The sequence below is a fragment of the Dasypus novemcinctus genome, chromosome 13 (assembly GCF_030445035.2).
Source record: "Dasypus novemcinctus isolate mDasNov1 chromosome 13, mDasNov1.1.hap2, whole genome shotgun sequence".
Taxonomy (NCBI): Eukaryota; Metazoa; Chordata; class Mammalia; order Cingulata; family Dasypodidae; genus Dasypus; species Dasypus novemcinctus.
The window spans coordinates 95633480-95659584 of record NC_080685.1 but is presented as its reverse complement, the minus strand read 5'-3'; the positions used below and the strand labels follow the sequence as shown (position 1 = coordinate 95659584).

Genomic DNA, 26105 nt, shown 5'->3' with positions numbered 1-26105 from the left:
CTGAATCGAGAACTCAGAAACGGACCCTCACATCTAGAGTCAAGTGATTTTTGACAGCACAGTCAAGTCCTCCTAGCTGGGCCAGAACAGTCTATTCAACAAATGGTGTTGGGAGAACTGGATAGCCATATCCAAAAGAATGAAAGAGGACCCCTATCTTACATCTTATACAAAAATTAACTTAAAATGGATTGAGGACCTAAATATAAAAGCGGCAACGATAAAACTTCGGGAAGAAAATGTAGGAAAACATCTTCAAGATCTTGTAGTAGGCAGTAGTTTCTTGGACCTTGCACCAAAGCATGAGCAACAAGAGAAAAAAAGAGATAAATGGGACCTTCTCAAAATTTAACACTTTTGTACCTCAAAGGACTTTGTCAAAAGGGTGAAAAGGCAGCTGACTTGATGGGAGAAAATATTTGGCAATCACATAGCCAATAAGGGCTTTATATCCATGATAAAAAAAAGATCATACAACTCAACAATAAAAAGACAAAGTATTTCATTAAAAAATGAGTGAAAGACTTGAAAAGGCAGTCATTCAAAGAAGAAATACAAATGGCAAAGAAACACATGAAAAAATGTTCAGCACCACTAAGGATTAGGAATATGTAAATCTAAAGTACAATGAGATATTTCACACCTATTAGAATGACCACTATTAAAATTCAGAAAACGATAAATGTTGAGGAGGATGTGGAGAGACAGGAACGCTTATTCCCTGTTGGTCGAAATGGAGAATGGTACAGCCACTGTGGAGGACTGTTCTAAGGAAATTGAATATATACTTGCCATGTGACCTGGCAATACCATTTCTAGGTATATACCCAGAAGAACTGAGAGCAGTGAGAGGAACATACATCTGCACACCAATGTTCATAGCAGCATTATTCACAATTGCCAAAAGTTGGAAACAACCCAGGTGTACATCAACCGATGAATGGATAAACAAATTGTGGTGTTATACATATTATTATTATTACTGGAATAATGAAAATACTCTAAAAATGACTGAAGTGATGAATGCATAACTATGTGATTTTTCCAAGTAACTTTGGTTGTACACTTTGGATGGACTTATGCTTTTTCAATATGTTTCAATAAAATTGATTTGTTAATAAAACACTGTAAGCTAGTAACTTACCATTGTTAAAGCCAGCCTATTCCAGAGTATTTGCTCTCAGCAGCTAGGAAACTAAAACAGTAGGGTTAGGGGAAACTAAGAAGGATGGTGGCGCACCCCCAGGAAAGAAGAAGGAATTTAGAGAGTGAGCTTTCAGAGAAGATGGCAGAAGGGGAGCTGTGGCCTCCTCTGAGAAGGCAGTCACGTCCTCCATCCCACAGCTCAGCAGGAAAACAGGCAGGAGAATAAATGCTTACTGATCACAGGATCTCTCTCTTTCCTCTGGAGCTCTCACTGGCAGAATCCACCTCCCAGCCTGAGAAACCCACTGATGCAATCTATAAGAATTACCTCCTGGGGCACCTGGCACGGTGGAGAAGAGGCAACATGGACCAGTACAGCAATTATTCTCATTTGGACTAATTTAGTTTTCCCTTTGTTTTGTCCCCTCCTAAGAGCCCTGTCCCAGGGTCAATCTTCTAGAGCCAAGCTTTTCCCACTGAATGGTCCAATAAGGTAATTTTCTTGCAGGTGGTTTGCTTCTTAAGAGGTTTGGGCACACGGAAGCGGATGTGGCGCTAGTGATAAAGCCTTCCCCTACCATATGGCATGACCCAGGTTCCATCCCTGGGGCCTCCTGGTAAAACAAACAAAAAAAAGAAGTTTGGGCATAATTTTTTTTCTTAATCTCACACTTTCTTTGTAGTAAAATACTTGCATTCTGTTGCAGAGATGCCTCACAGATTTTCTCCTAGAGTAGTCAGAAAGGGATTCTTTAAACATCTAAATGTTTTCCCCAGGTTACTCACAGAGATGGGAACGTCTATAGTAATACAAAATAAAGTATAAATTATTATCTGGGTAAGTTACCCTGCGTTGTTTTGATGGAGTGTAAGGAAACCACCCCACTTACCCCTCTCAGGGATGGTAGAGCAGGAGTTCTGACGGGGCAGGAGCAAGAACAGGGCCCAGCTGGCATTTCCTCTGAGTTCGGATTTCGGGGGACAAAGGCAACCCCACACAGGATGGCTGCTGGGTTAATTTCCTTTCCATGCCCCTGCCCTTCAAGTTCCTTTTCCTTCTGGGGACTGGAATTGGCATAACCAGGTGTAGCAGTCTTTGCCCCAGGTTTCAAAACCCTTAGAACAATCCTGGGAAAAGTCCCTGCCCACCCACAGGGGTGGAAGAACTCTGACAGGTGTTCCATATCCACTCCTCTTCCTGCTGGACACCTCCTTACCCAGCAGCTGGAGATGGAAAGGGAAAATACGCAAAGCTCCGTTTCCAGGGGGCAGGGAGGCTGCTTTCTGGGAAATGATTAGGACCCGAGGGAAAAGCTGCACTCAGACTTGAGTATCTTGTTTAAAAGGATGAATCTGCCATTGTGCTGGAGCCCAGGTGACGCAGGTGGCCTTGATGTGCAATGCCTTCATTCAAGCAGTTCCCAGAAATCCATCCTCCTCCAGGAAGGCTTCTTGGGCTTTTTAGGAAAAAAAAAAAAAGACAACCAGTGTCCTTCCTGTTAGAAAACTTTGGTTTTCCCTATCAGCCTCAATCCCTACCTCCAAGACACCACACACAAGGTGTGGATGCTTCATTTTGTGTCTGGAGGTTTGTGCCTTTATCCCCCTCTAGAAGCACCTGACGGCTCCTCTACTCTCCATTCTGAGGAGCTGCCATTTGCAAGCCAGCATATCAGATCCTTGTTTGGGGTGAGTGTCAGTTCTCCTCTTCTGTATATTCAAGGAGGTTTACTGAAAGCATACAGTAGCGTGGAGAACATGACAATGATTACGATAGGATAACAGCCCTTAGGCCATAGATATAGACACCCAATGTGCAAGCTGAGAAGAAAGCATGATTAAATTTGATAATCAGCGGTGGAGATTTCAGAGATTGCTGTGTGAAGTGAGTCTTAAAAGATAAGTGAGGTTTCAGCAGGGGTCAAAGTGGCAATTCCAGGCAAAGGAAACAGAATGGTGAGATCTCTGTCTTCCGACTCTGCACCACTTGAAATGATATTTTATGGAGTGTCCATTTTGTCTCTTTCATGCACTCTAAGCCCACGCGTCTGGAAGCATGTTTGTCATGTTCACTGCTGTGTCCTCCGTGCCCTAAACAATTCCTGGCACACTGTGTGTGAGAATGAATGAGGCAGCGGGTGGTCCGCGTGAAAGGAGCCAAGGGCACTCGTATGTGCTCCAAATATAAGAATGTGGTTTCATTTAATCCTCACACAAACCCAAGACAGACATCAATATCTCCACCTGAACACATAAGGAAGCCAGGGTAAGGTCAAAGGTAGGCAACTGGCCGAAGGTCACACACCCAGTCAAGATAAAGCCGAGATTTGAAATCCAGGCTTTTGGGTTCCAAAGCCTGGATTATGCCAGGAAGAGGTTAAGAAAGGCCTGAACCAAGTAAGGCTGTGGGCAGGGAATTAGAGGAGAGCTCAGGCTTAAGAGGCGCTGCGCTGAAAAAAACCTGTAAGACAGACTGAAAGACAGAGCTCTCCTGGCAAATTCACCTCCGTGGGACCGCCTTCCCCACTGCAGCCAATCACACGGGATTATGGGGCATGGCCTTTGCTACTGCCTGATTAACTTTGGGAAACTTGCCGAATTTCTCTGAGCATCTTTTTCTTCTGTAAATGGTGATAAATCACGTGAGATGTATATAAAGAACCCAGGACAGTTTCTGGCCCATAGCTGGCATTGAATAAAAATTCACTTTTCTTTCCCCATGGTCTCCTGATGTCTTCTAGCCTGGAAAATACCAGAGAAAAGACCAGAGAGGGAGGAGCTGCAAGGGCACCCACCCGGGCACAGGCGCTGCCTTAGGAAGGGATCAAGGGACTGGCTGGGCCTGGGACGGTAGATGAATGAGAGCCTGGAATAGTGCCCAGGAGAGAAAATTTCCCTCTCTGTGAGGAAAACCGAGGCCCTCTGGAGTGAAGGTTCAGACAAGCAATGGCAATTCTAAGAAGTAGTTGTCAAGCTCTTCTCTGCAAAAAAGGTGTTGTCTGAGCTTGGGGAGGGGAAGCCCAGGGTCCATTTGGCTTGGGTCTCATATATAAATTTGCTTCTACATCCAAATGAGGTTATGTGTAACATTTTAATTTTTGGTTTGTATTAAGAGTGTTAAAAATTTTTTTTTATTGTTTGGAAGTTTAAATATGTCATAGAACCTATTGAGATTTTCAATTCCTTAAAACATAATGTGGGAAATGGACTTTGGCCCAGTGGTTAGGGCGTCCGTCTACCACATGGGAGGTCCGCGGTTCAAGCCCCGGGCCTTCTTGACCCGTGTGGAGCTGGCCCATGCGCAGTGCTGATGCGCGCAAGGAGTGCCCTGCCATGCAGGGGTGTCCCCCGCGTAGGGGAGACCCACGCGCAAGGAGTGTCCCCCGCGTAGGGGAGTCCCACGCGCAAGGAGTGCACCCGTAAGGAGAGCCGCCCAGCGCGAAGGAGGGAGCAGCCTGCCGAGGAATGGCGCCGCCCACACTTCCTGTGCCGCTGACGGCAACAGAAGCGGACAAAGAAACAAGACGCAGCAAAAAGACACAGAAAACAGACAACCAGGGGAGGGGAGGGGAATTAAATAAATAAAAATAAAAATCAAAAAACAAAACAAAACAAAACAATGTATACTGCTCTGCAAAAATCGTTTCATAACATAAATACACTATAGGATCATTTTTTTAAGGTGTTAACATTTAAATATAAACAAACTATACCACAATTTTTGGTTAACATAAATATCTTCATTTCCTATATGTTGGAGTTGTCAAAAAAAAAGGCAGACAGGTGCCTGGGGTGAGTGAAGAGCCGGTTCCAGTACAGCGCTTGCTTATGGCGCCACCTGGTGTTAATAACTCATACAACGACAAGCCTCCTGATCCTTAACAGTGGGATTTGCTGAATGAAATTCTCCTGCTATTTTCTGATGCAGTCTGTGTCACTTTCTCTTTTCTTTCACTTGCCAAGTGTGAGAATCATCAGCAAGGATAACTCAAAATAATAGTAGGTGCCTTATAACTTTTCTTTTTTTCCTCTTTGTAATTTGGAAAGAAAGGTCTCTATTCCACACTAGCTAATATATCGAGCAATTACTATGTACCAGGTACCATGCCAAGTACCCTCATGGATTAAGTAATTTCATTATTAAAACAACCCAATGATATAGGCATAATTACCACCCCCATTTTACAGATGTGGCAACTGAGGCACAGAGATTTCAAGGAATTTGCCAGAAGTCACATAGCTAGAAAGCGGCAAAGCAAAGATTTCAAGTCAGGCAGCCTGGCTTCAGTGCCCATTTTAACCACTATGTTATATTCCTTCTCTGCCTACGTTTCAAGCAAAAATATCTTCTGAAGTTTTATTTGGATTGATAGTAAGAGTTTGCTTAAAGCTTAATTGACCTAGAACAAGAGTTCTTAACCATTTTGTTCCACAGACCCCTTTGCCAGTCAGGTAAAAACCATGAGCCCCTTAGTTAAGTCCACACTATACTGTGTATTTTTTTAATAACTACATCACACTTGTGCCAACACGTCCCCAATAATGTGGGTTTTTGAAAAAATTTCAGTTCAAGCTCATTGACACCTTGATAAGAACCCCTGACATAGAGGGTAGACAAGAAGTAAAATATGCCTTAAATAATCCTATAATTTGAGTCATTAATCTTTCAGAAGCAGAGATTCCCCTTTAGAGTGCCATACAGTCCACACAGATGACATACAAAACGAATAAATTAATATTTGTTTGTAATATTTCTTTCCCCATCCCCTGCCAAGCCAAATGAAAGAAAATATGATAATCTCCCTTATACCCTTAGTTCTTCTTTTAAGAATTCAACAATCCAGGAGATCTTTCCTTTAAAAGAGTAATATCTACAATTTATTGCCTTTTTTTTTTTTAAGAGATAGAATATGATAGTTTGATACTTCATGGACCTGAGAAAATTATGTTCTTGTGAGTGTAAACCTATCATGAGTAGGGCCTTTTGATTAGGTTACTTCAGTGAAGGCATGGCCCAGGGTGGGGTTAATCCTCTCACACTTGAGTTCTTTATAAGAGAATGAAATTCAGACAAAGAGAAGAAGCCAGGGAAGCAAGAAGCTGAAAGCAAGGAAACCTGGATGAGAGGGGAGAGACCAGCAGATGCTGCCATGTGCCTGCTATGTGATAGAGGAGTCCGGGATGCCAGGCAGCTGGTCTTCAGAAAGAAAGCATCACCTGATGATGCCTTGATTTTTAGTTTTCTCAGCCTCAGAACTGCAAGCTTGTAAACTGGTAAGTCCATATTGTAAATGCCAACCCATTTCTGGTATATTGCTTTCGGCGGCCTAGCAGATTAAAGCAGAAAGAAGCAATTGTGAACAACAATGTGTGTTCTTGGAGTCATAGTATCTGGGTTCAAATCCTGACTGTGCTAGAGACAAAGAAAGTTACTTCACACTGATAAATTTCAGACTCCTTCTTTGTAGAATGGGGAAAATAACGGTGCTTACCTAATAGGTAAGCAAGGATTAAATGATTTAATATATGTAAAAAGCTTAGAAAAATTTCTGGCACGTAGGAAGTGTTCCCAAAAATGTTAGCTTGCATTATAATGTGCCAGAAGCTTTCCAAAGCAGATTAGCAACAAAATCATCTTTCTATGCAAAAGTTCTATTTGTATATAAATTGTTGGCTAACATTATTATTTGTACAGAAAGAAAGGAATTTGGGAGGAAATACACCAAGATGTTAATAATAGTTACCAAGCATTACTGCACTGATGAAGTAATGTTTTTTAGTTGTTTTCCACATTTACTGGTCTTTGTTGAATGAGCATGGGTTTCTTCTTAATAATTAAAAAAAAAAAGATAGGGACTAAGGATGATAGGCCTGGAGAAGTCTCATAGAAAACATGATAGAAATTCTTTCTGTTTGTTTGTTTTTTTATGATAGATGTCTTTGGATAACATGGGGAAGAGAAAGAAGACCTGTAATGTATAGCTGCAGAAACAGAAGTAGGACAGATGGATGGAAGACTCATGGAGTCTCTAAAAATCTGAGCTGATTAGAAAAGCTAGTACCTCAAGAAGAGGCTAGAAGACACCCTCTCAGAGATGACATACAGGTGATTCTTAGATCAAGTGGCAGATTATATCACAAGACCTCTAACTTCCTACTGAACTGGGGACTCTATGATTCATTCCCTAATTTTGCTTTGAAATGTGCCAGAAGAGATGAAAAACAGGTGATCATCAGTTTTCAGAGTTGAAGTCTCGTTTCTTGCCAACTATTTTTCTGCTACTAGCATTGTTTCCATGAGTCCTACGAGAAGACACTTGCACTTGCTCATCCTAGTCAGAAGGCAGCAAAGTCAAGAGGCACCTTAGAGCTCTGTCCCCACTGTTGGCACGTGGGCAGGCATCAGCCCTGATGTACAGAACCCTCTGTTGGTTCCTACAGAGAACAGAAGAAAGAACAGGCAGAGTATTTGGAATTCAGAAGTCTGTCGTCCCATTTTTGTCTTCTGTATCAGTAAGGAATTACAAACAATAGAGGGCTGACCTCAGTGATGTAATCAAATTAGACTTATGTTCTCATAAAGAAGGGTGCAACGGTGGTTTGGGACTCATATGGCAGCTCCACAAAATAATCAAAGAACCAGCCTGCTCTTTCTGCTCTACCACATTCAGTGCGGTGCTTCTATCCTCAGGAGCTCCAGCCATCACTTCTGTATTCCAAGCAGGAAAAAGGGACAAACAAGGCAAAGGGATGATTCTTTCCATTATAAAGAGCTCTCCTAGAAGCTTGCCCATGATTAGTGCTTATATTTCTTGGGCCATTCCTTACGGCCAGGAGCTGGAAAACGTAGTATTAAAGCTGGGCACTTGGTTACCCCAATAAAATTTCAGGGTTTTGTTTCTAGGGAAGTCATGAATATTGGGCAAATCACTTGCAGTCTCTTCCACTTTCTGATTGTCCCTCTGAGGGTGAGGATAGCAGAAATTATTCCTGAGCTGATAAAGATGATAAAACAGAGAAGCAGCTGGGGCTTGCCCAGAGCCAGGCTGTTGTGGTAATGTTGGTCCCAGCACCCAGCTCAGGGCACGCACTGAAAAATAATTGAGAACATGAAAGGCGGAAATCTGTGAACATCTGTGGGCCACCACCAGCTGTGAGCCGAAGGCCGTCTCTTCCTGGGAGTCCAACTGGCAGCTGAAAGAGGCCACAGAGGTCAGTGAGGACGAGGGCTACAGGATACTAGGACAGATGCTGCAGTTATAGTGCTCTGTGTCATTCCCTGGGTTGGCAAGAGGTAGACAGCTTTGGCTTTGGATCAGCTGGGAGAACAGATGGGCAGGAATTCGGTGCAGCTTCCAAATGAGCCCAGCAGCAGACACTGCCTTCCTTCCCTCCCAGTGTCAGCAGAGGCTCCCACTCCCACCTGGTCAGTCAGCTGCAGTGGTCCAACACCGAAGACCACAACAGCTCAGCCAGGAGCAGCCTAGGAAGGTACCATCCTTCACTGACTATGAGGGACCATCAGGAGACAAGCAATCAGGATGACACCTGGATTGAGCTGTCCACCTTTAAAACAGGTCCAGGGACAGACTTCTTGGCACAGGGCCAACAAGCCCTTGTGGCAATCAGATCGCAGTCCTGGACTCCTTTTGAGCATGGGGATCTAACTATTGAAGTAACCAGCCCACCTGCCTGGCTGGAGCCTGGGGTTCTCTTCTTTCCCTTGTCCCCACTTCCCTTCGGAATAATGGTGATGTGGCCAGAGGAGAGTAAGGGGAACCCAGGGTTGACCCACAGGGAAGTAAAAGGTCACTGTAGAGGATGATTCTGAAGAACAAGCAAAGCGAGCAGAGATAACTCCTTCCCACACTGGAAGAAAGGAAGGCTCACAGATGGGAGGTGAGAAACAAAAGACGGGATGGGAGGATAGGAATGTGCGTTCAGCTTCAGAAACAGCATTTTAGAGTGACTGTAAGTAGCAGTGCCAAAGGGGGGTGTAATTGTGGTTGAAAGGGCAAGTCTAGGGTTGTGTACGTCACTAGAAGAAAAGCTAAAGGATGAAACGTGGGACTGTTTAGCACGGTGAACCCTGTTGTAGAAGATGAATGTGTTTAATAGTACAATTTAAGAACGTTCTTCAATGAAGCAGAACAAATATATGTTAGAAACAGAAAATGTTAATAATAGAGTGGTAGCTGTGCTAAAATGCACCTAAAACAAACTATGGACCGTAGTGAATAATATATCAATATTTTTTCATTGGTTGTGAAAAAAAGAGGGAGAAGTATCATAAGTGACAGAAACCAAAGTACTGCATATTGTTTGGTTCCATTTACATAAAATGTAAATATAAATAAATTTACAGAGATGGAATTAGATTAGTGGGTATGTATGGTAGGGGCTGCAGAGAGGGACTGAAAGGTAACTGCTAAGGGGTGAGGAGTTCTCTATGGAGGAATGAAAATTCTCTAATATTGACTGTGGAGATGAATGCACAACCTTGTGATTATACCAAAACCCACTGAATGTATACTTTGGATGGACTGTATGATATATGAATATCTCAATAAAATTGCTAAAAATTGCAAAGAATTTTACTGCAAGTCTGGTTAGAGCACATAATATAGGAGAAAGAAATGAAAGTTTTTAAGAAAGAAATGCATTTCTTCTGCTCAGCTGGATATGGTGGGGTTAACTTGGAGGGAATGATAGGCTCAGTAAAAAAGAGCATGAGCTGTCCTCTCACCTTCCAAAGGTTATTGGTACATCTACTCCCCCGTCACTGACTAAATTAAGAGCTGACTGATATGTATTTAGAATTCTATTTATTCCGGTTTCCAGAAAAGCTTTCTCAAAGAAGTCTGGAGTAGAAATTTGGTACTGACTATAAACCACTACCATACTATTTTAAAGATATGAAGGAGAGGAGTGGGAGAAGAGTGTGAAGGCATTCGAGGAGGCCCCATTCCCCGGCAGTGCCCCTGCAAGGAGCCGTCCATGCATTTCCCCTACATTTCTCTTCCACAAAGCAACTTCCGCCTGATAGCCACCTGCAGGTTGCACAATGAGGCTCTTCAGATGATTATAAAGAACTTCCAGCTTCTGCTTCCTCACTCCAGGCCCTCTGTCATCTTCAGACCACAGACTCATCAAATCTCCACCCTGGCTGCCTCAAGATCTGCTCATGGGGCCTTGGGAAGGCTGGGCAGAAGGTGGCCAGCAGGTTCCGGCACCACCTGCCTTTCCTTCTCCTCTCTCTGCAGCCTGGCTCCTGGCCTCCACAAGGGCACAATCAGGGCTGAGAGCCTTCATGCGCCCCTCTTGGCCCTCTGGGGTGTGAAAAGTCAGCAGGGACACACACCCCATCCCCGCCGGGGCCATCTGCACTCAATTATAAGCCCTCTGGGAGCCAGCAGAGGGCTGTTTAGCTGCTGCTGGTTCTCTATGATTAGCTTCTTCTTGTTTTTTGAATATTGCATATGGTGCAGCCAGCTGTGGGAAGCATTTACAATTCAAAGCTTTTTTTCCCCTCTAAAAGGAAACTGCTCAACTAGTTATTACCATGGGGAAGAAGAAAAGTTTTAAGTCTTACTTTCTGGATAAGTTCCCTTCCCTACCTTGTAAATCCACTGCTTCCCAGGACTGGTACCACCTTTTTTTTTTTTCCTATTTTCTACAGTCTTGCAAAGAAATGCCAAGAGACTGTGTAATTACAGCTCATGCATTATTAACCATAGACAAGGAGTGTCCCTCTTTCTTATTTGTATGTGTGAAAGACTGGTGTTAACAAGGCATCCTTTTAAAGAAACCATTCCAGAGATTCACCTCTTTGCAATCAATTCAGAAACCAGGCCAACTTCTGAGGCTTGCCTTCTTTCCTAGGTGCTGAGCCAAGAACAAAGGAATACCACTCTGTACCCACTCAAAATCCTCAGGGTTCTCTGTGGACAAGGAGGAGTTGGGACAAAGGGCTTTGCAGGACTTCAAGGAAGATGGAAGATTAAAGAGACGAAGGACTCAATTCTGTCCCAGAAAAATAGCTAGATGATAAGCAGAAACAGACTGGAAAAAACGTTTTAGAGTTTAGGGCACCAGGGGAAGGTTGGACACCACCCAGAAGAGAGAGGGACAAAGGAAAAGAACCTGGATGGGAAAATTCTGAGTAAAAGCTGCAATTGCAACTGCTGGCACCCATCCCTGCATCCTTGGAGCAGACAGCTTTGAATTCTCTGGGCTTTGGCCAGTGGCTATGGACAGAGGGGGCTACAAAGCCCCATCTCCCCAGGAAAGGGGATAGAGAGGGGTGCAGTCTAAGGATGACTCAGCTTTAGGCAGACAAATTTGGTCTGCTGTGTGCAGCCAGCCCTTCCAGCCCGGGTGGGGCTGTGATATTGTTTGTCCTGGGAGCCAGCAGGGACCTAAAGAGATCCAACTCCCACAAACACCCTTCTACTGACTCCGACTGTTTGTTGAGGATGCGTAGGGATGTGGAATTATTTCATACCCCAGAAAAATGAGGGGGCTGCCTGCAAAGATTGGAGAATAGCCTCTGAGAAATTTTGATTTGTGAGGCTCTCAATAGCCTTAAGGTAGGATCCTCTGTCACAGTGCTCCAGTCTGGGTTGCATTGAACACATTCTGCTCGGGATTTGAACTTAGAGGGCCTCCAAAGAGCACCATCTGCTGGCAGACCAAGGAAAATGCATGTGAGGAAATTAAAAGTAAACAAATGAGGGAAACGGACTTTGGCCCAGTGGTTAGGGCGTCCGTCTACCATATGGGAGGTCCGCGGTTCAAACCCCGGGCCTCCTTGAGCCGTGTGGAGCTGGCCATGCGCAGCACTGATGCGCGCAAGGAGTGCCGTGCCACGCAAGGGTGTCCCCCGCGTGGGGAAGCCCCACGCGCAAGGAGTGCGCCCGTGAGGAGAGCCGCCCAGCGTGAAAAGAAAGAGCAGCCTGCCGAGGAATGGCGCCGCCCACACTTCCTGTGCCGCTGACGACAACAGAAGCGGACAAAGAAACAAGACGCAGCAAATAGACACCAAGAACAGACAACCAGGGGAGGGGGGGGAAATTAAATAAATAAATAATTCTAAAAAAAAAAAGTAAACAAATGAGAGGTTTTTAGGACCTTTACAACCTCCCACCCCAAGGTCCTTGAAAGCAGGTCTGCAACCCATTCAATTGAATCCTGGTTCAATGGCCCAGTTCTGAGCAACAAAACAGGGATAATCCTAAAGAGCAAGACTAGGTTGAACCAAGGATCAAAGTATGGCAGTAACACACAGCCTCCCACCGCTAAATCCCTACACAAGATAGAGAATTTGAGCATCAGAGTAAACTTACCATCGTAATTAGGTGCCTAGACATCAGCAAAAAATTATAAGCCACACAAAGAAAATGGAAGATATGGCCCAAGCATAGGAATATATTAAAGCCCCACATGAGACACAGGATTTGAGACAACAAATCAATCAGGTTCATACAAATCTCCTAAATCAAATTAATGAGTTGAAAGACAATATAGCTAAAGAGATAAAGGACATCAAGAGGACACTGGGCAAGCACAAGAAGAATCTGAAAACCTGAATAGAAAAATAACAGAGTTTATTGGAATGAAAGACATAATAGGTGAGATAAAAATACATTAGAAAAAATACTTTCTCTAATCATAATGGAATGAAGCTGGAAACAATAGTAGATGGGAAAAGGGAAATTTCATAAATAAATGGAGATTAAACAACACACTCTTAAGTGGTCAGTGGGTCAAATAAGAAATAGCAAGGGAATTCAGCAAATATCTTGAGATGAATGAAAATGAGAACACAACATATCAACACCCATGGGACACTACAAAGGTAGTGCCAAGAGGGAAATTTACAGCCCTCAGTGCTTACATTAAAAAAGAAGAAAGAGCTAAAATTGAAGCTCTAACTGCACACCTGGAGGAACTAGAAAAAGAACAGCAAAGTAAAGTGAGAAGATTGAAAGAGTCATAAAAAACCTCCCAAAGATGAACAGACCAGACAGATGGCTTCACAGGTGAATTCTACCAATCATTCAGAGACAATCAAATACCGATCTTGCTCAAGCGCTTCCAAAAAAACTGAACAAGAGAGAATACTACCAAACTTAGTCTATGAAGCCAACATCACCCTACTACCAAAACTATAAAGATACTACAGAAAAAGAAAATTACAGACCAGTATCTCCAGTAAATATAGATGCAAAAACCTTCAACAAAATACTTGCAAACCGAATCCAAAAGCACAATTAAAAGAATTATACACCACTATCAAGTGGGTTTTATCCCAGGTATGCAAGGATGGTTCAACAGCAATCAATTAATGTTATAAACTACACTGACTAATTGAAGAAAAAAAATGACATGATCCTCTCGATTGATGCAGAAAAGGCATATGACAAAATACAACACCCTTTCTTGATAAAAAACACTCCAAAAGATAGGAATAGAAGGAAGCTTTCTCAATATGGTAAAGGGCATATATGAAAAACCTACACCTAACACTGCACTCAATGGTGACTGAAAGCTTTCCTGCTGTGATCAGGAACAAGACAAGGATGCCCAATGTCACTACTGTTTTCAATATTTTCCTAGAAACTCTAGGTAGAGCAATTAAAATAGATAAAAGAAATAAAAGGCAACCAAATAGGAAAGGAAGAAGCAAAATTTTCACTATTGGCCAATGATATGATCCTATATCTAGAAAATCCTGAAAAATCCCCAACAAAGCTACTAGAACTAAGAGAAGAATTCAGCAAAGTGGTGGGATACAAGATTAATACACAAAAACAGTAGTGTTTCTATACACTAACGATGTGCAATTGGAGATGGAAATCAGAAAAAAACTTCCATTTATAATAGCAACTCAAACAATCAAATATTTAGGAATAAACTTAACCAAGGACATAAAGGACCTATATTAAGGAAACTACAACACATTGCTAAAAGAAACTGAAGAAGATTTAAATAAACGGAGGGACATTCATGTTCATGAATTGGAAGACTAAATATCATTACAGATTCAATACAATCCCAATAAAAATTCCAAGAGATTTTGCAGAAATGTAAAAGCCAATTATCAAATTTATTTGGAGAGGTAAAGGGCTCAAAATAGCCAAAAACATCTTTTAAAAAACAATGAAGTTGGAGGCCTCTCACTTCCTGACTTTAAAGCATATTACTTAGCTAAGTGGTAAAAATAGCAACATACTGGCATAAAGACAGACCAATGGAACTTAATCGAAAACTCAGAAATAAGCCCTCACATCTACAGTCAAGTGACTTTTGACAAAGCTGTCAAGTATACCCAGCTGGGCCAGAACAATCTATTCAACAAATGGTGCTGAAAAAACTGGAGAGCCATATCAAAAAGAAAGAAAGAGGACCCCTCGCTCATACCTTACACTAAAATTAATTTAAAACAGATCAAAGAGCTAAATATAAAAGCAAAAACCATAAAGTTCCTAGAAGAAAATGTCGGAAAACATCTTCAAGATCTTGTGGTAGGCAAGAGTTTCTTAAACCTTACACCCAAAGCACAAGCGACAAAAGAAAATAAAGATAAATGGGACCACCTCAAAATTAAACAATTTTATACCTCACAGGACTTTGTCAAAAGGGTGAAAAGGCAGCCAACACAATGGGAGAAAATATTTGGAATTCACATATCTGATAAGGGTTAAATGTCCATGATGTATACAGAGATACTACAATGCAACAATAAAAAGAAAAACTACCCAATTAAAAAATGGGCAAAAAACTTGAAAAGACAACTGTCCAAAGAAGAAATACAAATGGCAAAGAAACACACAAAAATATGTTCAACAACACTGGCGAGTAAGGAAATGCAAATCTAAACTACAATGAGATATCATTTCACATCTACTAGAATGGTCACTATTAAAAAGTTAGAAAACTGTTTAAGTGTTGGGGAGGATGTGGAGAGAGAAGAATGCTTATTCACTATTGGTGGGAATGCAGAATGGTATAGCCACTATGGAGGACTGTTTGGGAGTTCCTAAGGAAGGTGAATATAGACTTGCCATGTGACCTGGCAATACCATTACTAGACATACATTCAGAAGACTGAGAGCAGTGACACAAGGACACTTCTGCACATTGATGTTCATAGCAGCATTTTTCACTATTGCCAAAAGATGGAAACAACCCGGTTGTCCATCAAATGATGAATGGATAAACTGTGATGTATACACAAAATGGAAAATTATGCAGCTGTAAGAAGCAATGAAGTCATGAAGCATATCACAACATGGATGAACCTGGAGGACATTATATTGAGTGAAGGAAGCCAGACAAAAAAGTATAAATACTGTATGAATGCACTATTATGAACTAAAAATATTGTGTAAACTCATGGAGTTAATAATTAGAATACAGGTCACCAGAAAATAGAATGAGAGTAGAGAATGGAAAGCTGATGGTTAATCTGTGCAGAATCAGTAAAAAGGTTGTTTGTAAATCTTTGGAAATGAATAGAAATGGTGAAAACACATCATAGTGTTTATAACTAGTACAGCTATTAAATGGGTATGACAGTGGTTGAAAGGGTAAGTCTAGTTGATGTATATTCCTAGATGGAAAGCTAAAAAATGTAACATGGGACTGTATAACATTGTGAAAGCTTATGTAAAATACGAAAATGGGTGATATTGCATATATAAGACTGTTTTTACAAAATATAAATACAAATAAACTAGGGAGACAGAAACAGAATAGCAGCTATGTATGGCAGAGGAAGTATAGAGAGATTGGGAGGTGATGAGTTTTTTTTAATTACTGGAATTATGAAAATGCTCTAAAAATCACTGAAGTGATGAATGTACAATTATATGATTATACTGAATACCATTCATTGTACACTTTGGATGGATATGTTCTTTATTAATATGTATCAATAAAATTGGCTTGTTAAATAAAACATTAGAGGCATACAAAAGCAGACTCAAAATGACAGAAGAATGAGGCAGAAGACAGAACAGCTGAAATTCAAGAGAGAACAGATAGAAAAGAATGGAAAAAATGAGCAGGGGTTCAGGGAGTTAAATGATAACACAAAAAGCAATAACATATGTATCATGGGAGTTCCAGTAGAAGAAGAGAAGGGAAATGGGGCAGAAAGAGTGAGGAAATAATAGTTGAAAATTTCCCCTCTCATGAAAGAAATGAATATACATGTCCAAGAAGTACAATGTACCCCTATCCGAATAAATCTGAATAGACCTACTCCAAGACACATACTACTCAGAATGTCAAATGCCAAACATAAAGAGAAATTTCTGAGAGCAGCAAGGGAGAAGCAAACCATCACATATACGGATGCCCAGTAAGACTTAGTGCAGATTTCGCATTAGAGATGAGAGGTGAGAAGACAGTGGTATGACATAATTAGATTAATGAAAGAGAAAAATTGCCAACTGAGAATTAATTCTTTATCTGCAAAATTGTCCTTCAGATATGAAGGTGAGTTTTAAATTTTCATAAATAGAAACAAAGAAGTCTGTAAAAAAGAATCTGGCTTTGCAGGAAACTAAGAAAGTTCATAAAAAAGAATCTGGCTTTGCAGGAAGCATTACAGCCCAAAAGAAAAAGACAGGAGAGAGAGACTTGAAGAAGAGTGTAGAAGGGAAGACTATCAAAAAAGGTAACCAAAAGAGTAAAAAGACAGATGAAAATAAAATATGACATATAAAAGTCAAAGAATTAAATGGTGGAAGTAAATGATGCATTTACAGTAATGTCATTGAAATGTGAAAAGGATTAAACTCTCCAGTCAAAAGATATAGGCTGAAAGAATGGATAAAAAAACATGAGCCATCTATATGCCACTTAAAAGAGACTCACCTTAGATCCAAGGATACAAACCAGCTAAAAGTGAAAGACTGGAAAAAGATACTCCCCACAAACAGTAACCAAAAAAGAGTAGGGGTAGCTATACTAATATCAGACAAAGACTTTAAATACAAAAAAGTTAAAAAAGATACAGAAGGCCATTATGCAAAAAAAAAAAGGGACGGTCTACCAGGAAGATATAACAGTCATAAATATCTATGCACCTAAACAAGGGGCCCCAAGATACATGAGGCAAATTCTGGCAATACTGAAGGGAGGAATAGACATCTCTAGTCTTTGGAGACTTCAACATACCACTTACATCACTAGATAGAACAAAGAAGACAGAAGATCAACAAGGAAACAGAGAACTTGAACAATATGATGAATCAGTTAGACTTAACAGACATATACAGAACAATGCACCCCAAATAAGCGGGTCATACATTCTTCTCAAATGCTCATGGGTCTTTCTCCAGGACAGACCACATACTGGGTCACAAAGAGGTCTCAATAAGGATGAAGCTGGAAAACAATAATAGACAGGAAAGGGAAAAATCTGCAAACGTGTGGAGGTTAAAAAACATACTCCTAAATAATCAGTGGGCCAAAGAAGAAATTGTAAGAGAAATTAGTAAATATTTCAAGACGACTGAAATAAAAACAGAACTTATCAAAACTTATGGGATACTGGGGAGCGGATATGGCTCAAGTGGTTGAGTGCCTGCTTCCCACATGGGAGGTCCTGGGTTTGGCCTCCAGTGCCTCCTAAATACAAAAGTAAAAAACAAGCAAACGATAAAAACCAACTCAGGGGAGCTGATGTGGCACAGTGGTTGAGTGACGGCTTACCACATTTGAGCACCCGGATTTCCATCCCCTGGCCTGGTATAAAAAAAAAAAAACACACCAAAACTTAATGGGATACTGCAAAGGCAGTGCTGAAAGGGAAATTTATAGCCCTACACATCTGTATCAAAAAAGAAGATGTAAGTCACATAGTTGTGCATTCATCTCTTCAATCATTGGAGCATTTCCATTATTTCAATAATAAAACAGACAAACAAGAAAATTCTTATATGCATATTACTAGAATGAAAGCTAAAAAATGTACCATGGGACTGTATAGCACAGCACAACCTCATATGAAATATGAATAGGGGTAATACTGTGTACTCAGGACTTTTTCCTTGAAATTAAACAATGTACATTAATGTTACAAGATGTTAATATGAGGCCAAAATACAACCAGAGCAAAATATGGACAGTAATGTATAGTAACATATTAATAATCTTCTGTTAAGGGTAAAAAAAAAAGGGAATATACGAAGTAAAAGAAACTATACAAAAGGTACTATATTTTGACTCCATCTATACAAAATATAAATACAAATAAATTAGAAAAATTTAAACAGAACAGCAGCTATGTATGGCAGGGGAAGCAGGGGAAGCCGAGAGACTGAGGTGATTATTAAGGGGCACGGTTTTTGTGTGTCTATTTATTACTGGAATAACGAAAATGCTCTAAAAATGACTGAAGCGATGAACGCACAAATATGTGATTACACCAAATACCACTGACTGCACACCTTGGATGGACTGCAGGCTCTATTAATATGTATCAAAATTGATTAAAAAAAAAAGCAGTTGGTCGGGCTTAGCTACAAGACAGTATTAAAATTACTAGCGGTACTTAATAAAATGCAGATTTCTGAGGCTACAGCACGGAGGGCTCGAAACCCAGGCTCACACAAGTGGCGATCCAAAGAGGTTGAAGATGTGGCAGTCTTGTGAATAGTGATAATCAGAGCCATGCGATTAGTTGTGATACAGGGAAAAGATGATGAAAACAGAAGGCAATGGGGGTGATCACAGTTCCTCCTTACTCACACCTCAGAACTTTTTTCTTCTTCCTCACAGTAATAACAATTAGCTTAGCTCTTTTCTTTTTGAGGGGCTCACAAAGAACATTTCTGGTCTCATAAAACACAGGCTCTACAGTAAAGAGCAGCACACGTGTGCCAGTAACCTCAAGGCACATTATGAATGTAAAAAGGTCCTCCTAGCATGGCCTTGGTTGGCTTCTTCCAATCACCTAACTTCTCTGGAATTCAGTTGTGTAAGAATAACTTTACCTAAAGAGAGATCTGGCCTTTGCCCTTGGCTTCTGTGAGGTGATATCTAGGCCCTCAGAATATCATGCCTCTAGGAGTGTCTTTGTTGCCGCTGGAAAGTTAAAAAATGTGATTTACTCCCAATACTCCCAATCTCTGACCATTGATGGCACGGGACCAGTGATACCACAATTGTGACGAGCACACCTAGAGCTTAAATCTTGGTTTTTAAAATAATTTTCCACTAAAGAAAAGTACAGAAATGCTCAAAGTATAAGGGGGACATGTCAAAAGGACACAAGAGCCAGCCTGAAGGTGCTCCCACTGGCGATATCTGAGGCCATGTAAGCATCTAAACAAATAATGATGGTAATGGATTATAACCCATTAAACAGAAGAGGAAATGAGTCCACACTCATAAAAATCTAATAAATAGAGAGAGAAGGAATAGCTCCAGAGTGGAAAAGAATGGAAACTACTACCTCTAACAACTGTTCAAAGTTTGCCATCAGCAGGAGTGTGACAAATTGAAATGCTGTGCCACTTGGTAGGATGCAGTGAAGACACAGCATCACTTTTGTGGCATTCTGGCCAAAGATGCATAACCTGAATCTAATCACAAGACAGCCTACAAAATAACGAACCTGTAATCTTCAAAAGTGTCAAGGTTATGAAAGTCGGCAAAAAAACTGGGGCATTATTCCAAAATGAGAGACTAAAGAGACATGACAGCAAAGGTAATATATAACTCTGAACTGCATCCTTTGCTATAAAGGACATTATTAGGACATTTGGTAAAACCTAGGGGTCCAAGGATTAGCTGGGAAGAGACAACAGTGGCAATAGCTGCATTATGGTTATGGAAGAGAATGCCCTTAGGAAATACATATTAAAGTATTTGGGGTGATAGGACCATCAGGTTGGCACTTTACCCTGAAATGGTTCAAGAATTTTAAAAAAGTACTTGTAACTCTTTTGTATGTTGAGGATGTTTCAAAGTAAAATTGTTTAAAGTGTAATTTCCTCTTCACTTTTATCTGCAGTGTAACTAAAAAAATGGTGATAGTGATGATGAAGATATTGAAAATGGATGTAAAGAGTTTGAACAAAATTATTTCTTGAAATGTTAAGGTGGAAATTGCTATTTTATATAATATGGTGTTTAGTGTGTATATTTTTAACTAAGTCAAAACATTCACTATTATGAGTTTAAGGAGGATCAAGGAATGAATATACTTTTTCAAAAAAATATTTTATTTATTTCTCGCCACCCCCCCTTGTTGTTTGCACTCCCTGTCTGTTCTTTGTGTCTGTTTGCTGTGTGCTCTCTGTGCCTGTGGTCTTTTTTTTTTTTGAGGTTCTGGGAGTCAAATCCAGGAACTCCTATTTGCAAGGGAGGCACCCAATTGCTTGAGCCACATCCACTCCCTGCTTGTTGTTTCTCTCATTGTGTTTCCTTGTTGCTTCTCACTGCGTCATCTCATTGTGTCATCTTGTTGCATCCGTTTGCCACGCTGGCCTGTTGTGTCAGCTCTCTGTCTTGCTCGTCTTCTTTAGGAGGCACCAGGAACTGAACCCATAACCTCCCATGTGGTAGGGAGTGCCCAACTACTTGAGCCACATCTGCTTCTCTGAACATACTTTTATAGGTTGAATTAAAGAAAAACAGTTTTGTAAAATCTGTTGTGATCTAAAATCATGATGCTATTTGGCAGCAAGAAATATTCCCATTTCTCAAAACCAGTTCGTACAAGCAATTGCGTGAATGCTTTAAGAAAATGTCAAACAAATATGCAAATCTGAAGGAACTTACCATTGTGCTAAATTATAGGTAAAATCATGAAAGCATTTAAGGTTCACAAAAAGATTCAGAATTAGAAGTCCCCTTCTATGAACTTCTCAGAGTCCTTCCAGCCTACTCTTGATCCCCCAAAGATATGATTTACCAAGATGTGGTTTACATTTAACTTTTCAGGAATACATGACCTGAAAAGAAAGAAGTATCAGATCACACTGCCTGGTACTCTTTTCCTCTATCAACCTCTCTCCTGTATTTGTAATCACAACAGGGCACAAAGAGCACAGAATTGAGTGTTGCATATCATGCCGCCAAATACCATTTTTAGTCCAAAAAAAAAAATCTCATTTTTCTCCAGTGATAAAGAGGTGGACATTCTTGTTGGACTGTAGCATCTGGGCCGCCCGTTCCACACCAACCACAGTGGCCAGCCTCTGGGCATCGTACTTGGAGTAGAGGACAGTGCAAGTCCATGTGGCTTCTTCTCCTCTACTGGTGGCTTTCAGCATGTTACAGATTTCACTATAGAAGTGGGCATATGTGGGCAGTTCATAGAATATCAGGTTCCTGATGCCTTTAATTGTATACCTGTTATAGAATGGGCAAGACAGGGAATACATCTACTTGAGAAATAATTTATGGAAAAGCTAAGAGTTTTGTATAAGCAAAAAGGGGAAAATAATGACACATAAAACAGATAAACCAAAGGTATTCTAGTTGGAGCCTGAAGGGCTTAGTTTTATGACAACATATTTCCTTAAAATGATGACAAAACAAAACTGTATTTCTTGAGCCTACTAAGGGTAGGCTGGGATAGAGTGGGGAAGAATAGTAGACCAGGATTATAAAGTATTATAAAGATTTTTAAGAAAACTTAAAAATCAAGCAATTGTCCTTATAAACAGGCAAAATAGAATATTCTGTAATGGAGACGAGGTCAGACTTGGAACATAAAATAAACTGCAAACACTAAGTGCATTCCCATTAGTCTTTTCTTGTCACCCTGTAGACATGTTAATTCCATGGCAGATGTCCCAAGTTCATCCATTTACAAAATCCTGCCTGAGGCCCCATTTGGCATTATGGGAAAGCAATTAGTTTCAATAGCTTATGCATTTCCACCTCTTTCCCTGCTGCATAGTTGCGCATGGTGGTAGTGGGGAGTGTAGACCCCAGGGACTCATCATATACCATATGGTTGGGGTCAAGGTCAACTGTTCTCTCTGGGCCTCCATAACACAAGAGCTTATACATTGACAAGGTTCTGATTTTTCCTTGTTACACTCTCTCATACACTGCTCATGTTAGACTCCCTTGGGACTTTTATTCACAGAGGATAAGCTTTCCTTATTTTTTTATCCCATGGCTCACCCTAATCTCTCTGGAGATCTCTCTCCTCTTCTACACTGTAATTGTGATCCATTACTTGGTTCATCTCTCCAAAAAAGGAATTCTAAAGGCTTAATGGGCCTGAATAAACTGTTCTTCCTGGCTAGTTATCAAAACAAACAAAACACACATTAGGAGTTCTGTTTCTGCTTAATATGTAGACAATTCAAGAGCAGACTGCTCCCATACCAACAAAACAAAGCCAGATAATCTACAAAAGCACTCCTTTTACTGTGCCCAGAGAAGTGATGTCACAAAGTAACTGGGTGAATTGAATTCAGTGGTATATTGTGTATGGTACTAACTGGTCCTCGGGGAAACGGGGTGCAAGGATTTGGAGCATTTACCGATTTCTGGGGTGTAAATATTCCCAAGACCCATTTCAAATGTGACAGTTTGGAATCCCTGGGAGCCCTGGCCACTCCCTGAGTTCACATTCTCTCTCAAGCCCGCTCTTTTCCATGGGCCTCCGCTTGGGAGCTCAGGAGAAAGACTGGACACAAGGTGGAGACCTGAGAGAGCCCCCATGGTGGCGTACAGGCATGAAGCCCCCACCCCACCTCCCAGCCCCAGCCCTTGTATGAAGTACAGGCCTTGAAGCTCCTCCACCCACATCCCAGGCAAAGGTAAGCTGCTGGCAGCAGGAGGGTGGGTTGAAGCAAAAGCTATCTGTCTTTAATGGAAGGACAGTAACTCTCCATGCTGTGCCGCCCTCCACACCCATGAGAATTGAACCCAGTAAAATGCAACTGCAATCAGACCCTGGGAAAGGGGTGGGAGACCTGTTCAATCCAAGATCCTGCCTTGAGAGAAACAGAGGTCTGTTACTACTGGGAGATATGCAGGAAATTCTTTCCCACCAAGACTCCCCATGGATTCAAGGCAGAGTTTGGCTGTCATGGCAGGTGGGAGTGGACAGGAACCCTGTGAATGTCCTGCCTCCAGAGCCCAGAATAAACAGAGCTCATCTCAAACCAAGTTGTACGAGGAGGAGGACCTCCAACCCACTGCAAGTCTCACAGAAAGCAGCAAGAGCAGCCTGCTGCTGCATGAGCAGCAGAGTGTGGAGAGAGAATCCCCTCTGCAGCACAGGTGTGTGGGACCTGGGGAAAGCTGGGAGGCGAGCAGAAGTGCTGAGAAAATCCCTTTGGCACCCCAGGCCCCACTCTAAGCCCACTGTGTGCTGGAGAAAGCCAAAGTCTGTGGTATATAGATGGTAACTGGAGCAACAACAAAATCCAAACCCAGTTCGGCTGCTGACTAGACTGACTCAACTCCCACACTGACCTAACAAAAGAAAAGAAGCACCCATTTCAGGGTGAAAATACTAGTCACCCCAGCCTCTGCTTTCTATAGAAAATTTTGGGAAAGGAAAAAGCATTAGAACAACGTGGAGTCATTTTTGTCTCAAGTCAATGACAACAATTTAATCCGAGAGATTTTGCAGAAATGGATCCTTCTCAAACACTGCCAATGGAGTATACATTATTACTCCTATAATTTTTCTGGAGTGGGAGGAAAAGATATGGGGAAGATGAGAAGGAATAAATAATGACATTGTATATCAAACTTTTAATTTATAGTCTTAGAGCTAACAAGTTTCCTTCTCAAAAATTCTTTGTGATGGGAATGCACAACATTGTGATTATACTAACAGCCATTGATTATATACTTTGGATAGATCTTATGGCACATGAATATATGAAACTTAATAAAAAGTATTCTAAGGAAATAAGCAGCTATGCCACCAAAATATGCATATGGATGGTGTTGGCAGTATTATATATAATACAGAAAATAAGGAAACAAATCCTTATTTCCATTAAAAGGAAACTGGGTTAATTATATATCTGTACAATGGTATAAAATGTAACCATTGAAACGGTTGTGCTATAAACTGCCCAGATTACTTATTAATTATAGAGAGACCTAACAGATCTGCCTTAACCAAATTATTAAATTTAGCATCACTAAAAATGGGATAAAGTGACTTTATGTGACTCTTGATCAGATGTGGTAGGAGGGAACTGGATATGGCTCAAGTGATGAGGCCTCCACCTACCATATGGGAGGACCCAGGTTCAATTCCTGGGGCCTCCTGGTGAAAAAGAAGAGAAAGCGTGCTTGCGCAGTGAGCCAATGCCCACATGGCGAGCCAAGTGCCCAAGCAGTGAGCCGAGTGCTCACGTGGCGAGCCGAGTGCCCACATGGTTAGCCAAGTGCCCATATGAGTGCCCGTGTGGCAAGCCAAATGCCTGCATGGCAAACTGAGAGCCCATGTGGTAAGCCAGTGCCCGTGCGGCAAGCCAAGTGCCTATGTAAGTGCCCGCGTGGCAAGCCAAGTGCCCACACAATGAGCCAGTGCCCGTGCAAGTGAGTCACGCAGTAAGATGACACAACAAAAGAGAGATGAAGGGGAGAGTCAAGGGGAAGTGCAGCAGAGACCAGGAACTGAGGTGGCGCAATTGGCACGGAACCTCTCTCCACATGAGAGGTCCCCAGGATCGAATCCCAGTGAATCCTAGAGGAGAAAGATGAGAAGAGAAGACAAAAAGAGAAACAGATACAGAAGATCACATAGCAAATGGACACAGCAAAAACAGCAGGGCCAAGGCAGGGGAGGGGAAGAAAAAAAATTATATTAAAAAAATCTGTTTCTCATTAAAAAAAATAAAAAGGATGTGGTAGGAAAGTCACAATATCACTTACATAGAATTCTTACTAAAATGGTTCCCAAACTTTGCCGCACATTGGACTCACTTGTTTTTAATTTTGCTTGTAAAATACTAATGCTTGGTCCTCATCCCCAGGCATTTTGATTTAATTGTTATGAGTGAGCAACTTGGGTATCTGAATTTTAAAAGTACTCCAAGGGGATTCTAATGTGCAGCAAAGTTTGGGAGCCACTGATCTGACTGAAAGGAAACAGAAAAATCCAGAGTGGGATGTTATATAGGAAATTGGATTGGATGCTTTGAAAAATGTCAATGTCATGAAAAAGAAAAAAGGCTGATCAGAGTTTCTCAGCTTCTGACATTCTGGGCCAGTAACTGCTGGGGGTCGCTGCCCTCTGCACTGTAGGATGCTAGCAACATCCCTGGCTTCTACCACTAGATGCCAGCAGCACCCCCCAGCTATGACCACCAAAAATACCTCCAGATACTGCCAAATGCCCCTCAGGAGACAACATTGTCTCATGTTGAAAACTTCTAAGCCAGACTAAGGAAACAAAACAAACACTTAACCAAATGCAATGTATAATCCTTAATTGAATCCTCGATTAGAGGGAAAAACAACTATAATTGCCATTTTGGGTCAAGCAGGAATATTTGAATATGGATTATATTAGATGATATTACAGCAATATCCACTGGTATGACAATGAGATTGTGGTTGGGTAAAGGAATGTTCTTGCTTTTAGAAGCTACATGCAGAAATGTTTGGGGATTAAGTGTCATAAACTTACTTGCAAATGGTCCAGGGAAGAAAAAAAAGAGGTGGAGTGTAGAGAGGGAGGGAAGGCGAGCGAAAACCTGGGAGTGTAAATTGTGGCAAAATGCTAACAGCTGGTGAATTCGAAGTTAAAGTTCTGTTACAGGGAAGCGGACTTGGCCCAATGGATAGGGAGTCTGCCTACCACATGGGAGGTCCTCATTTCAAACCCTGGGCCTCCTTAACCCATGTGCAGTGCTGATGTGCAGCTGGCCCATGTGCAGTGCTGATGCGCACAAGGAGTGCCCTGCCAGGCAGGGGTGTCCCCCGCGTAGGGGAGCCCCACGTGCAAG

General features: G+C 41.5%; 1 protein-coding gene across 8 annotated transcripts in view; it reads right to left on the bottom strand.

Moving 5' to 3' along the window:
* UTP25 (UTP25 small subunit processome component) overlaps positions 1–26105 on the bottom strand; it is a 74543-nt gene that overhangs the window by 30935 nt on the left and 17503 nt on the right. For 2 of the 8 annotated variants that reach the window (XR_011645560.1, XR_011645561.1), the window contains exons 12-13: positions 2037–2603; positions 1145–1946 (exon numbers count right to left, since the gene is read on the bottom strand). The exons of 4 other annotated variants lie outside the window; for them this stretch is intronic. Coding sequence is in view for 1 of the 4 variants with exons in the window: in XM_004476235.5 (XP_004476292.1) it covers positions 21276–21519 (244 nt within the window). In the remaining 3 variants the exon portion in view is untranslated. Of the gene's footprint in view, positions 1–1144; positions 2604–20366; positions 21520–26105 lie in introns of those variants that run through there. 2 more of the 8 variants (XR_011645558.1, XM_004476235.5) reach the window with 2 other exon arrangements.